The 13,901-nt window shown below is 41.9% G+C and overlaps 4 protein-coding genes across 8 annotated transcripts in view; 3 read left to right on the forward strand and 1 right to left on the reverse strand.

The window, feature by feature from the left end:
* RpS30 (ribosomal protein S30) overlaps positions 1 to 9,887 on the forward strand; it is a 29,886-nt gene extending 19,999 nt beyond the window's left edge. Inside the window, exons 1-3 of one of the 2 annotated variants that reach the window (XM_065867046.2) lie at positions 9,083 to 9,099; positions 9,324 to 9,412; positions 9,486 to 9,887. In XM_065867046.2, coding sequence (XP_065723118.1) covers positions 9,335 to 9,412; positions 9,486 to 9,806 — 399 coding nt within the window. In that variant the 5' untranslated portion in view covers positions 9,083 to 9,099; positions 9,324 to 9,334 and the 3' untranslated portion in view covers positions 9,807 to 9,887. Of the gene's footprint in view, positions 1 to 9,082; positions 9,100 to 9,323; positions 9,413 to 9,485 lie in introns of those variants that run through there. The other variant, XM_065867049.1, reaches the window with a different exon arrangement.
* LOC108018502 (uncharacterized) lies at positions 1,537 to 5,004 on the forward strand. The gene is made up of 3 exons (XM_017086059.4): positions 1,537 to 2,457; positions 2,511 to 2,799; positions 2,920 to 5,004. Exons 1-3 carry the CDS (start codon positions 1,745 to 1,747, stop codon positions 4,099 to 4,101), a joined length of 2,184 nt encoding a protein of 727 aa, XP_016941548.4. The 5' UTR covers positions 1,537 to 1,744; the 3' UTR covers positions 4,102 to 5,004.
* Positions 5,786 to 6,607, forward strand: LOC108019424 (homeobox protein MSX-1). The gene has a single exon (XM_017087246.4). The coding sequence runs from the start codon at positions 5,986 to 5,988 to the stop codon at positions 6,532 to 6,534; it is 549 nt and encodes a 182-aa protein (XP_016942735.2). The 5' UTR covers positions 5,786 to 5,985; the 3' UTR covers positions 6,535 to 6,607.
* Ir93a (Ionotropic receptor 93a) lies at positions 9,627 to 13,691 on the reverse strand. 4 transcript variants are annotated; one of them, XM_017087245.4, is made up of 10 exons: positions 13,579 to 13,691; positions 13,364 to 13,516; positions 13,175 to 13,311; positions 13,011 to 13,119; positions 12,401 to 12,948; positions 12,109 to 12,211; positions 11,903 to 12,051; positions 11,669 to 11,848; positions 11,239 to 11,614; positions 9,627 to 11,047 (listed from the first exon to the last, which is right to left on the reverse strand). In XM_017087245.4, exons 1-10 carry the CDS (start codon positions 13,685 to 13,687, stop codon positions 10,320 to 10,322), a joined length of 2,592 nt encoding a protein of 863 aa, XP_016942734.4. In that variant the 5' UTR covers positions 13,688 to 13,691; the 3' UTR covers positions 9,627 to 10,319. The 4 variants fall into 4 exon arrangements, with proteins under 4 accessions (XP_016942734.4, XP_065723108.2, XP_036673831.3 ...); XM_065867036.2 differs by having other exon boundaries at positions 11,239 to 11,848; XM_036817936.3 differs by having other exon boundaries at positions 11,903 to 12,211.
* Between the last annotated feature and the right edge of the window lie 210 nt (positions 13,692 to 13,901).

A 13,901-nucleotide genomic window follows, 5' to 3' on the forward strand; every position in this document is an offset into this window, starting at 1 on the left:
AGAGCACAGAAAACTGCTCAGGAGATTTGTTAGCTTGACCCAATTCCAATACCTCTTTGTATAAAGTTTACCGATCTAATTGACTTTGAAGTTATAGGTTTCTTACTCTTGAGAGAATATAAATAAATATAAATTATTAAAAGATTTGCAACTGAATCAAATGATACGTTTCAATTAAATTATGCCAAGATGCTGTGTGTCTTCAGTAGATAACATGAAGATTTTAATTCTTTTTATTCTAAACTTAATTTGCCATCTTAATCTTTCATTCGCCTACACTTTACTGGGCCCCATAGAATTTCCTTTAGTTCTGGTTCATTGTGTGTTGTTTTAGATAAATGGTCGTGAGGTTGCGTTATCTAAAACATTTTGAAATCTACAACAAAAATATAATTAAAATATTATTAGTTGAATTTGGTTTCAAGCCTATTATTTTAATACTTGTTTAATATTTTAATACAAATTGATGTCAATTAGCATAGTACATTTTTCAATGTGAAAACATTAACTTGGTAAGCAAATAATAATAGAATTATTACAATGCTGTATGCAGTGTGAATTCACCTTTATTTATTCGTTTTTTCTACAGCTCAGCAATTTACAACATTTTAATTACCTGCCTGTATTGACTTGTCGTCGCGCTCTTTTCGGAAGTTGCCGAGAACATTGGCTACCTCAAAAACGTGGAAAAAATGCAAGATTGCAAATGCCCTTTAAACAACAAAAATATAAAAAGTTGTAGTTTTTAAATTATCCAAAACGCTGTTTACTAGAAAAACATATGTAAGAAGTAAAATATACTTCAAGATAACGCGGTGCTGTTCAGCAACTGCATCGTAATAAATAGCTTCAGTGACGAGGCCTTTTAAAGTTTGTAAAATTTCCTAACATTTACAATTAATTTTGCAATATATATCTAAAAAGCTTTTTTTTCTAACAATGTCTTTGGCGATGATCGTGCCTAATTGTGAACAATGAATACCTCTTACCTTGTATGCAGTGGCAGCATAACGAATTTGTGTTTTTTGCAATCTTATGTCGAGAATCATTGCGTTTAAAGACCCGCTCTAGCGCCTTAAGTAACCCATGCAATTTTATTTTTAGATTCTGTGTATGAGTAGTTTATACAGTCGAGCTTCTATAACTCGATTAGCCAGCTGCCAAAATATACAGTTCCATTTAGATATTTATGTTTAAATATTAAAAATTTTTCAAATCAAACTATTCATTAAAAAGTTATAGCCAAATAATAATCAATAATTAGAAAAAGCAATCAATATATATTTTTTACTCTTGACTTCCTTAATTAAGTGAAATCTTTTCTTCAGCATGGATTCTTCGAATGGCTTAAGCGGCACGTTCTCCCTAAAGATGGTCGATTTTTATGGCCTCGAAAAATTGGCAAATAATGCGACAAAATTTTAGAAGTATTATCTGGTAGCTGTAAGGGCTAGGTAAAGCTTACGAGTAGTTACTGTTCGAGTAATAGATAACCGTCAGCACTTCGCGCTATTGAAAGCTATTGTTTAATATGCTGATGCAGTTGTGCATTAAATCGCGAACCGAGCGGACATATAGGGTCCGGTTCCTAAAAACTAGCGGAAATGGTGTCGATAAGCCCATATCCAGAACAAGGACATTAACTGAACTAAAGTTATTATCTAAAAACTACGATTAGCAATAGGTTTATATATTTTATGTATGCCAAAAGAGAAGTTAACTTTTGACTTCTGTCATTTCTAACATGACGAACATTAAATATGAACTAATTCCAACGAATGAGGATCTGCCGAGTAAAAAGAAACCACAAAAATGGCTGGCTAAAATTGGCTTTATAAGTGTGGTTCTTCTTATTTTAGCTTTATATGCTCTGAGTACAGCGCAGCATCAGCACGAGAGTAGTACAGTGGTTTTTGCTAGTGACAGGAGTCCTTGGGAGCCCTCGATGGAAACAAGTACAGTCAATAGACCAAGTCCCTTGGATACTGTATATGACACTAGTACTCTTAGTTCTGTTAAAGTGACAGAGTCTTACAAAAATTCATACTTTACTGCCGTAACAGAGCCTGAAAGTGGAAATGGAATTTCTACAGAAGAGCAAACCGAGAAAAGTGCAAAAGTCCTTGTGGAAAATTTTACAGAAACTAGCACTTTATCACAGGATACTGAAAATTCTACCACAGAAACCTCATATGCATTGGAAACGGAATCTGGAGTGAAATACTTTGTCAATAGCCCCCACTGCCAAATGAGCCATCCGAATGCATTCGCCAGGAACATCCTCAGTATCTACAGAAAACATCACTATATAGTGTGTGATGGGAGCCGCGACATGATCACAGTAAACTTCAACGAAACGGACAGCACCTATAGGCTGCACCAGAACGAGAACAGCACCTGCTGCTTCAAACAGATCCTTCGAGCAGGAGTTTCCACCAAGGCGGACCACCAGTACAAGTAAGTTCCAAGGGGCATCTAGAGATGGACACTGAAGCTGAATATCCCGGCAGGCTTGGTCCGTGTGTGAAGTTCCAGCAGGACTTTCTAGTTCCAACTGAAGTGACGGCCATGATCACCTATTGCCGCCGGCCTCCGTTTGTTAAAGTGTGGCAAAAGGATGCCTTTAGCTTTGTGCATCCCCAGAGGGATTTCATCAGTGATCCAACTTTAAAGAAAAGGCCTAGTGTTTTGCTCTGGGGCATCGATTCGATTTCCAGGATGAACCTTGAGCTGACGATGCCCAGGATGTTTGAGTACTTCAACGCTCAACATTGGTTCGAGCTTCAAGGCTACAACAAGGTATTTTAAATTCCAAAAATCAAATGCACTTATATCAAGTGAAAGATTTTTTTTAAATCAAAAAGCGGTGCATTACATATCAAATTATTGTATTTTATTTCCCTTACCTCTTTACCTCAGATGGGCGACAACACTTTTCCAAATCTGATGGCGATTCTCACGGGATTCAACAAAACCTACGCCAACAAACAGTGCCAACCTGACAGGGTGGGTGGCCTGGACGCCTGCCCTCTCATTTGGAAGGAGTTCAAGGCGAAGGGCTACACAACTGGCTTCGCTGAGGATTGGAGCGCCTACTCCACCTTCGACTATTCCAGCAGGGGTTTCCTTCATCCGCCGACGGACGTGTACGGCAGACCTCTGATCCTGGCTGTGGAAAAGGAGCTGAAGATGACGCTCCAGAGTAACCTGCCCTACTGCCTGGGACGCAAGCCCTCTTCCGAGTACATATACGACTTGGCCGTCCAGTTCACCAGGGTCAACAGAAATCGCACCTTTTTTGGCATGTTCTGGACCAACACCTTCAGCCACAATGACTTCTCCATGCCCTCCGCCATGGACGAGAAGATGGTGAAGTACATGCGGACGTTGGACAAAAACGGCGTTATGGATAACACCATCATCATCTTCTTCAGCGATCATGGATCAAGATTTGGTCCACTGAGGCAGTTGGACAGCGGTTTTGTGGAGGAACGACTGCCCTTCATCTACATTCGAGTGCCACGTTGGATTCGCGAGAAGTATCCGAAGCTACTGCACAACCTGCAGGTGAACAGGAATCGCCTCACATCCCCATATGATATCCATGCCACCCTGCGGCACATCCTGGAGTTAAACACTCCGCCGGCAAAGCTTCCCCGACCCGAGGGTTGTCCCACATGCCACAGCGTCTTTGAGGAGATGGACTGGTCCAGGAACTGCTCTCAGGCGGGGATTGCGGACCACTGGTGCGCCTGTGATACCTTCTCAAAGGTACCCACGACGGAACATAGAGCCAGGAGTATGTCCACTCAGTTGGTGGAGGCCATCAACAGGTTTACGGCTGGTATAAGGGGAGCGGAACGATGCCGTCGGCTGAAAGTGGACCGAATATCCTCGGTGCAGCGGAGGGGTATCTCGGATCAGTACATCATCCAACTAACTGTCCAACCCGGAAGCGCCATCTTTGAGGCCACGGTTAAGTGGGATGCCAGTGCCGGTATGATCTCCATCTGGGTGCCCAGCATCAGTCGCCTGGACTCTTATTTCGCGATGTCACACTGTTCCTCGGTTAAGGAGACCAAAAAGTTCTGCATCTGCTGAGTTCTAGATCGAAACTCTGGGCAGCCGCAAGACCGCACAAAAAAAGGACTCGTTACTTTAATCTGTCGGATCTCGGGACCTTTGTTCTTGGACGGTACGGAAGCCTATCACCAGGGTTGATCTTTCGGAGGATGGTTAGTTGCTGGCAACTAATTTGGCAAGCGTAATTGCGGCCAACCGATTGTGCGAATGGAAAATTAGTTGACAATTACATGACAATTGGCAGATACTCGGTTAATTGCCTTGTGATAAGTAAAAGATACCAGCACAAATTATTTTAATCTCTGCAAATATTTCTGTTAGCTGGTCTAAGCTGAAACTTTAGAAATATAATATATTTGTATGTATGTTTTTACCGAATTCGTATTGCCCAGTTTGCATTTCAACATTGTAATTAATTTCTATAATTAATTGAAGGTTACATTCTATACCAAAAAGCGAAAGTGATATAATGCTTTAAAATTATATGTATAATAAATAGAGATTTAAAAGAACATGCTTCAGAAAATCTGTAATTTGGGTACCAGCAAAGGACATACTTATATGTCATAAAATTTAGTTTAAATCAGGGACTTTACTCATTAAATTGTAATTAAGGTAATAGTGCCCCATGATAATGTTTATTGCAATATCTATATTGTCTTTTCTTCATTTAGCTAACGATATGTGTCAGTTCGCTGGAAGTGCTGATATCTCCCCGCTCTTTCTGTAAATCTGTAAATAGAATTAAGAACTTAATCAGCTATTATACGTTTGTAAATATTTAAAGATTTCTAGTTGATTCTTGAGTATCTTCAAACGTCTCGCTATCTTTTCTAAAGTTGTATCATTTATTATTACTCTTGCAATAAAGCTGCCATGAAGTAGTCTTACTTTAAAATGAACTAATTGGTTAAATTCAAGAACGCATTAACATGTTGTCATTAGCAAGCTTTCCTCTCTCTTTTATGTGGTATTCTATTTTATGTACGAGCTATCCAATGGTTATTTCAATGAACTATGTAATTGATACTTTATGAACTCAGCGAGGGTTGTCTCAAAACTCGTTTCGCAAAGGCAACTGTTATGAAAACAAATTTACGAATCAATCAAAACATACGCGCATCAAAATATATCAGGCTCAACTTGTTTTCCCATCGAAAGGGATGGAATGGAATGGGATGGGAGGGTTCGCGGGAAAACATGGCTGCGGATGAGATGGAAAGGGAACCACCCTGTATAACGCCAACGATAGCCACAACAAATCAAAAACTATCAAAATTGGGTTAGGCTCGGCAAAGTTGCAAAACACCGAAGATCAAATGTTCTACAGATAGTAGAAAAATAATTATATTAAAATCTTGTATACAACATTTTAAAATTGTATACCAAAATAAATAAGCCGCGGCAATTATCCATTTCAATAATGTAACATCAACTAATATACTTGAAAAATCAAAAGCTGATCCACTGGTTTATTTGATTTAATAAAACGTAAATTAGTTCTTACCATTATAATATTAACTCTTTTTAAATCAGGGTATACAGCTATTAGTATTAAACAGAAGTAAAAATTTGATGGGGAGTCAGAGACAATTGAACTCGTGTGCTTTATTGCCTTCATGTGCCTAATCTCACCCGCTGATAAGGGTAATATAATTGAGGCGAAGGACTTCTACCTGGTCGGAGATGGAGATGGGAAACGCCTATTAAACGGCTCGCTGCTTCCGAATGAGATTTGTATTGGGTCAGGCCAATCTCATCGTCCTGCCAGACAGGGATGGCCATAATATCTGCCGGCGATGCAAATGGCGGCGATGGGAGGTCCTTGGATAAATAGCTCGTGGATGCGCAGCGAACTCAGCAGTAGCACTTCGACCGACAAAGCGAAAGGATCGCCCGAGGATGACTGACTTTAGCATCGAGTATATTTTGAACCGTGCCGGCGACAGATATGTGGGCACCAATGCCTCTTTGGGTGTCCTGCAGCGACTGCGTGGCAGCTTGGCCTTCCATCCGTATGCCCAACCAACGTATGTCCAACCATCGTATTCCCCCAAGGAGCCTCAAGGATCTCCTCCAGCTTCGGCGGAGGGTAAGATTCCTGTTTACGATTGGCTGCAATACACCCGCTATCATCCGCCCAAGCTGCCGAGGGCCCTTCGCCAAAGTGGACCCGCCAAGAGGACTCCCGGTCGCCTGCCCCGCATCCCCTTCACCCAGCAGCAACTGCAGGCCTTGGAGGGTGCCTACAAGGAGTCCAACTATCTGAGCGCCGAGGATGCCAACAAACTGGCCGAATCCCTGGAGCTGACCAACACGCGCGTCAAGATCTGGTTCCAAAATCGAAGGGCCCGCGAGCGACGGGAGAAACGCGAAAAGGACGAGAGCTGCGACTCCACCTTCTCATCGAATGCCTCCAGTCCGGAACCGGAAATGCTCGTTGTGGCTTAAGTTGGAATACGATCTATACTATCTATTCCACCATGGCTGTTACTGTGTAACTTCTCATGGGTTAGCTCACCGAATTTAGTGGCTTTCTGTAAAAATATTTATGTTAGTATAGGTTAATCATAATATGTAAATACAATAGAAGCATCACAATATAAAATTTATAAAGGCTGAATTATTTGAAATTTATTGGGTGTTTATTGGTTTTTAAATTAAAAAGCTATCACTAATTACATACCATAAACTTTATATCGTATATTTAAGTGATCGACTGTAGTTTTTATTTTGTAATGAAATAAAAAGTATATACAAATGGTAATGATGAAATCTTGAAATAAAAACCAACCGAAGTTAGAATTTAATGCACTGGAAATTGATACATAGAATTTACTAGGATTTTCATTGTTCATATGAAGGATATTTATTTTAAGTTCTAAGTTCCTAAAAAATATTTTAGTGCAAAAAAATATCTTTTTTTTTAAATAAATTAAGCATATTAACTACTTATTGTAATAAATTGTTTATGAATGTCGGTTAAATGAACAGTTCAAAGGAAAAAATATTAACTAAAGTCTAGCCTATGCCTATCTATCTTTCTGTCCGTATACACGCAGAGATCTCACAAAAACAAAACTGTTTAAAAACACCGATTTAATTGTTAAATCGGATACAAACTATAAAAAAGATGTTGTTGCCAAAAGATATAATTTTACCTATGAAAAAGTTAAGCCACACAGAAAAATAGTTTTGTTACAATTTTGTTTGTGATGTTACTGTTCATCAACCCTAAACTGAAACTAGCTTTCAATTTTGTACTACATTAAAGAACATTTTTGTTTTTCTATAACCAGACCAAACTATTACAATCCACCTGATGGAAATTGAATATGGATTAGGTAATTTAATATTTCATTGCGGAAACTGGTTGACTTCACTGGATTTGTTTCACACGGGAACGTTGTATTCGGATAATGGGATCAAAGACAGCCGACCCCACAGATATGATAATATGTTATGATGTGTGGCCAAAAATGGAACCCATATGGGAAAATATTCTCAAAAAGGTGAATGAAAATGAGGAAAATCGCGTGCCGGAAAAACAGCAAATGGCGAAAGGAAGAATGAGGGCTGGCTAAGCCGATTTTGCAATTGTTGCCGTTGTTTTATGGTCAAGAGTAATTTGTTTTTCCGCTGCCTTTGTTTGCAAACATGCTAAAATATCAGATTACAAAGCGGCAGTTCCTTCAGAGAGAGGGGGATATGGTTGCGGATGCACTTCCCAAGTCCTGATTCTGCCACAAGGTCTGGAAAATTAGTTTACGCAAATCTAGGAGATGTCTGCCCCTGATCCTAAGCTAATCCGATCATATGAGTAGGGGATAGCTGGGATATTCATACCGAAGTGGACAACAGGAAGAGGGGATCGAGGATAGCATGTGCCATTTAGTTATCTAATCATCGAAAGGTGGTCACCCTCGAAGGGTTGAATATAATATCAAATGTCGTACCTACTATCACAGTACTACTTCAATTTGCAATTCTATATCGATCATGTGTACGTATATATATATCCTTTAAAAATTTTCCAAAATCTCTTTTCTAATGTCCAGACCCTTATAGGCTCCTGAACAATCTAAGCCGCACTCATTAGACGCAGATAATTCGTCCAAATTTGTCAAATCGGCTTATGATTTGCATTCTATGACGGAATGTTTATGTTACTAATCTAGTCCTGTTTGACAAACAATGCGGCAATATTTATTCTAATGGCGTAGAATAACACACAGCCCATAGCCTGTTGGGTTCATTCTTGTGTCTTTTCCTCTGCGGATTAAACAAAGGACAAGCGCAGGCGCATGCGCATTTAAAAGGAGAACTTCAGAGAGGCCCACAAAAACTGGTTCAAGACGGGCGCGGGAGGACTAGTGGCGGGCTTAAGGTAATTCCCATTTTTGCATAGATTGAGGTAATCGGGGTATGCTAGCTTAAAGGGGCGTCAACCAGACTGGCCTTTTGCCATCCTTTTTGTAGAAAGGAGCACAGGACTCAACAATTGCATGTTCAATGAAAATAAGCTAGGCTACCTTGGGGTAATGAAAACTAATTGTCTAAGAATTAATTATAAACTAGTAAAAAACAATAAGCTGGCAAAATAGTATATGTTATATTAAAAAAACTTGGCTATTTTACACAATTTATATATTTTTAAATTATAAAAAGAAATTAGAAAAATTATTTTCATCCTCGAGATTTAAAATTGGAGTAGAAAGATCGAGATAATATTTATTTAAAGATTTATTACAAAGTAACGACACTTGTCTGGATGCTTAAACTCGAACTGACAGTTATAAAATACCAGCTTTGAAAAATATACCAATCGACAAGAACTTGGTCACGACTGGTCACACTTTGATTTACCAGAGCTGCCACCTTTTCCACTTCGGCGCTGCCAGACGTTCAATCAAACAGTTTATGGTATATTTTTAGTATATTAACAGTATATTTTCTCCCCCTGCGGTCACACTCGCGCCATCTTTCTTTTTCGGGATCCGCACACCAAGTCAAGAGGTAATCCAGTGATTTTTGTCGAAATATAATAGAAAATGATACAAATAACACAAAATTACCTGTGGAATGCGTGTACGGGCGATGGCCAAGTGTGCGGGGCACCAAGTACCCCTTGGAAATAAAGTGATAAAACCGAAAAATAGAGTTCTGAATAGCACACGGGAAACACGTGTGCCAAGCCAATATGAAAACTAATAAATGCATGGGGCATGGTTATCTTGCAGAGCGAATCAACATGCAGCTGTTCGTCCGTGGACTAGAGACCATCGAGGCCCTGGAGGTTTCCCAGGATGCCACCATCGCCGGAGTCAAGGTGAGTTCCAAAAAAAAAGCTTGTGTTCAGGGCCGATCCTAATCTATTTCTGGTCTCTATTCGCGCCCTCCAGAACCAACTGGCCCAGATCCATGGCGTCAACGCCGAGGACTTCAGCCTCGACTGCGAGGGCACCACCATGGCCAACGATACGCCCGTGACTGCTCTCAGCTCCTTCGAGCTGGACCTCAACATTCCCATGCTGGGAGGTAAGGTTCACGGTTCTCTGGCTCGTGCCGGAAAGGTCAAGGGTCAGACGCCCAAGGTGGAGAAGCAGGAGAAGAAGAAGAAGAAGACCGGACGCGCCAAGCGCAGGATCCAGTACAACCGTCGGTTCGTGAACTTCGTCCAGGGCTTCGGCCGTCGTCGCGGCCCCAACGCCAACTCCACATAGAGAGTTTCGGTTGAACAAGTGTCTAACTTTAACTCCAGATTGATATGATGTTCATAAAGTAATTTCAAACCTTTAAACAAACCCCGTATGTTGCCCATTTTATGTGGTCAGTTGGAATCTCCTTCTAGGTGTCCAGCATCAGTCGCCTTTTTTCCAGAAAAATTTAATTTAGGCAGTCATACCGCGAAATGTTTGAAAATGATTTGAGTTTTAACTGGTTTACAGTAGTTAAAGATTTGTGATAGCATTTTTATTGACTTCTTAATAATATTGGGTAACCAACAAGTTTATGAGCGAAAGAAAATAACTATAATTGACTTATTTATAGTTATGGCTCTTTTAATTTATTTAAATGTTGTGATAAAACACTAGATTATAATACGTCGAGTTTTAGAGATGTTTGGAAAGCACTTGCCTTGACTGCAGAAAGTTACTAAAGTTTTATAAACTCCATGTAAATAGAAGGACCACCAGTATTGAACTCCTAACTATTCAAACCACATTTTCTAAAGGTCAGTTAGTGAACTCGCGCCGTTTGCGACTGGCTCGGAATCGACGGTAACCCAATTCAAAGCAGCCACTTACAAAGGCCACCGTAAAGCCCAGGAGCAGGACCAGGAAGCAACCCTGCATGTCGTCCATGTTCACCTTGTGGTTTGTCACCTGCCGTTGGGCGCCCTTCCCACTGCACTTGTTCGCACTGGGCAGATTCATCTGGTGCCAGCGCTCTATGAAGCCCATGCGGAACATGCTGTTGATGTGGCGGTTCACCAGATGCAGGTACGCACTCTGCGCCGGCACAATCAGGGCAATCTGCTCGTCCACGAAGCTCTCCTTTCCCAAAGCAAAGTGGCACTCCTTGTTGCGCTCGAAATGCTGCTGCACAATCAGCTGGAGGTTGATCCGCCAGTCGATGTTGATGCGTTGACCCTGCTTGACCGCCTCGATGTCCTCTTCCTGGCCATTGCCGTAGATCTTGGCCTGTGACAAGTAGTGCTTGAAGTCCTCGCGGGAGGTCGTCTGCACGTACCGCTCGAAGAAGGTACCGTTTCGCAGGCCGTACTGTGATATATCCTTGTGGCGCTCCAGCTGGTTGAGATAGTCCACGCCCGGCTGGAACTTGGGGAAGGTGAGAAAGGCCACCAGGTTGCCGCAGTAGGTGGTAACCAGGACGATTACCACAATCCACCAGAAGCCCACCACCAGTCGGCCACTATCGGCTTTCGGCAAATACATTCCTCCTGCAAAATGGGAAACAAACTAATCATTCAATAAATCTTTGATGGCGAATTACAGAAAAGTATGTGATGTGTTTAGAAATGTTCTAAATTTAATTTAATTTATGGTTTGTTTTCTATTGTTTCTATCTTACCAAATACTAGGTTATAATTAAGTCTAAAGATACCGAGTCACAACGAATTTAAGCACTTACCCTGTTGCAACAAGGCTCCAAATATGTACCAAAAGCAGCTCTTAATCGTGGACAAGCCTGCGATTTGCATCTCCTTTAGGGGAGTGAGACGATTGATGGCATACAGCATGGGAGCCGTCAGCAGGATGATGCCCACCAGGCAGAGCCAAGTCTCCATGGTGAAGGGAGCAGTAAACAGATAAATTCGGGACACCTCATCCGGCTTGCGGGTGATGAAGGAGTACTTCTGCACACTGATGGGAATGGTATAGTTGAAGGGCTTCTGGTCGGGATCTTCCACGGTGGCTGCCACGGCGGCGATGAAGAACTGATTGTTCTGCACCATCTCCACTACGCGGTAGGGAATCCGAAAAGTCATCGAACCAATCAACTCATCCTGCAAACAAGAGATTGCAGAAGGAGTAGCAAAGAAAAATGTGGAGAGTCTCACGCTTTCATTGGTGCTTGTTGACGAGCTAAGGAAATAGTCTTCTTTCAATGCGGCGGCTTCATGAAGGTAGTAGCTGAAATTCAGGGCCCGACTGAGCTCCTTGATGATCTCCATGACTATGCCCGAATGCTTCACGATGGCCCCATTGCTATTCTTGGTGAGAATTTGCCAGGGAGGATTCTACGAGCGATTTGAACCAATAATAAGAAATATATTCCTGGCTCAAAGACTCACGTGCACGGTCACAATGTCCATGGTGATGTTGCGGAAGTGGTGCTCTATGTGCGGGAAGGCCAGTTCCTGGCAGACGAATCCCAGCATGGGACTCCAGTAACCAATGTTGATGAACTCGAAGTTTCGGTTCTTGGCATCGCGTGTGGGATCTATAGATATCCAATCTGTGAGTGGGAGTGATTTAAGAGAGGAAATCCTGTACAAACCTGTACGGAACTTGCGATGCTCCTGACTTTTGCCCCAAGTAATGGCAGTTTCTATGCGCCATCTTGCGCAGCTAGAGCACTTGGAGTTGGCCTTTAGATATTCCTGGTCAAATGGAAATAAGGACATGAAGTATTCAAAAGGTATTTATGCAAGAATAGGGTATGGGAATAGGGTAGGATTAAGGATTAATTTAAAGATGATGCCGTAACATAAGTTCCATAAAGGATAAGTTTGTTCATTTACGTTATGTTGTTAGTAGCAAAGTACCCCTTTCTCAGTTAAAATACTTACTTTCATGTAGTCCAAGATCTCGGCCTGTTTCTCCTGTTTGGTAAAGCGAATGGACTCCCACTCCTCGTCTGAGATCTCGCCGTATATGAACTCCTCTTCGACGGTCATCCTGGAAATGGAGGTCACCAGGGCGAGACTTACCTCATTAATGGTGCAGTTTAGTGTGTACTGACAGTCGGGACTGGTTTCATTGAGGGCGAAGGCTATGTTAGCGCCCTCGTCCAGATTTATGGTCACTGCGTCGGGGTCAAAGTTCCGCGGGTCCTTGTCCAGCACAAAGAACATCCACTGGTTGCCCACGTGGAACATGTTCAGGGTTTCGCCTATTTCGATAATGTCCTCGTGGAAGGCGGATACCACTAGGAACTGCTGGCGCATCTCTTCGTGCTTGTTGGGAGCGAATTGCGCCAGAGCTCGACGAAGGGTAGCTCGCTTCTGTTGGCCTCGGAGGGAATCATTGATTTTGTAGAGGATCAGAGAGATGGGAGAGATGTGGTTGGTGCTGCTCTCGTGCACAATCGATTTCACCAGGACCGAGTTATCATCCACTTTTCCATAAATAGAAAATATTAACGAATCATTGAAATGAGTTTAAATGTAGACCACCCACATATGGTTTGATCCACAAACACCACAGCTGTTTTCCAGTTAAGAATCTGCTGGACTTTGATGTCTAGAATGACTTGAGGAAATTCGTCGCCATTCTCAACGATGGGTATCTAGTAATTGATAATGATCGTACAAATTATATCCAGGATCGAACGTGTTTCATACCATCAGAGCACGATTTAGCGGCAGTCGAGGACAGTCGGAATCTGTGATGGCAATCAACAGAATGGAATTCTCCTGGGTGTTCTTGTAAAACTTCCAGGTATTCTCGCAATCCGTCACCGTAATGGCGGCCAAAAAATCTGCAGTACATCAGATTAACCACCCAACTATTATAATAGCTAAAAACCTCACCCTTCTTCAATCGCACTGCGTTCCAGGTGAAATATTTTACATTTATACCACCGTTCCTCAGATTCTCCCGTATTATGTCGCTCAGGATCTTCTCGACATGGGCCATTATGTTCTCCCCACGCATGGTCATATATTCTTGATCCACAACAACGGCTTGTCAAGCAATAAATGTTGATTTTTTTTGCGTAAAAATTCCTTGTAAATCCAAAACTCACCCAGCGAAGCGTTGGCGCTCAGAAAAGAGGAGAAGTCATTGGCCTCGATTGGAACCAGGATAAAGAGCTGCATTCCAAGAAGGAGCAGAAGGCAAGTTGATGACCGCATATCGCCAGGATTTCCAAATGAAGACTGAGAAGGCGAAACCCATCAAGGCAACGAGGTTACCTCGCTGATAACACTAAACCCAATTAAAAGCAACCCGCGTGTGCAATAGCCATGAAAAATTGATTGGGGAGAAAGTGGAAAAGCCTGGTGATTGACGGTTTGCGGTTAGGCGTCGAGCGGCACATCGAATGTCAAATCAGACGCAGGTGTTCAT

Source organism: Drosophila suzukii, chromosome 3, assembly GCF_043229965.1.
Source record: "Drosophila suzukii chromosome 3, CBGP_Dsuzu_IsoJpt1.0, whole genome shotgun sequence".
Classification (NCBI taxonomy): domain Eukaryota; kingdom Metazoa; phylum Arthropoda; class Insecta; order Diptera; family Drosophilidae; genus Drosophila; species Drosophila suzukii.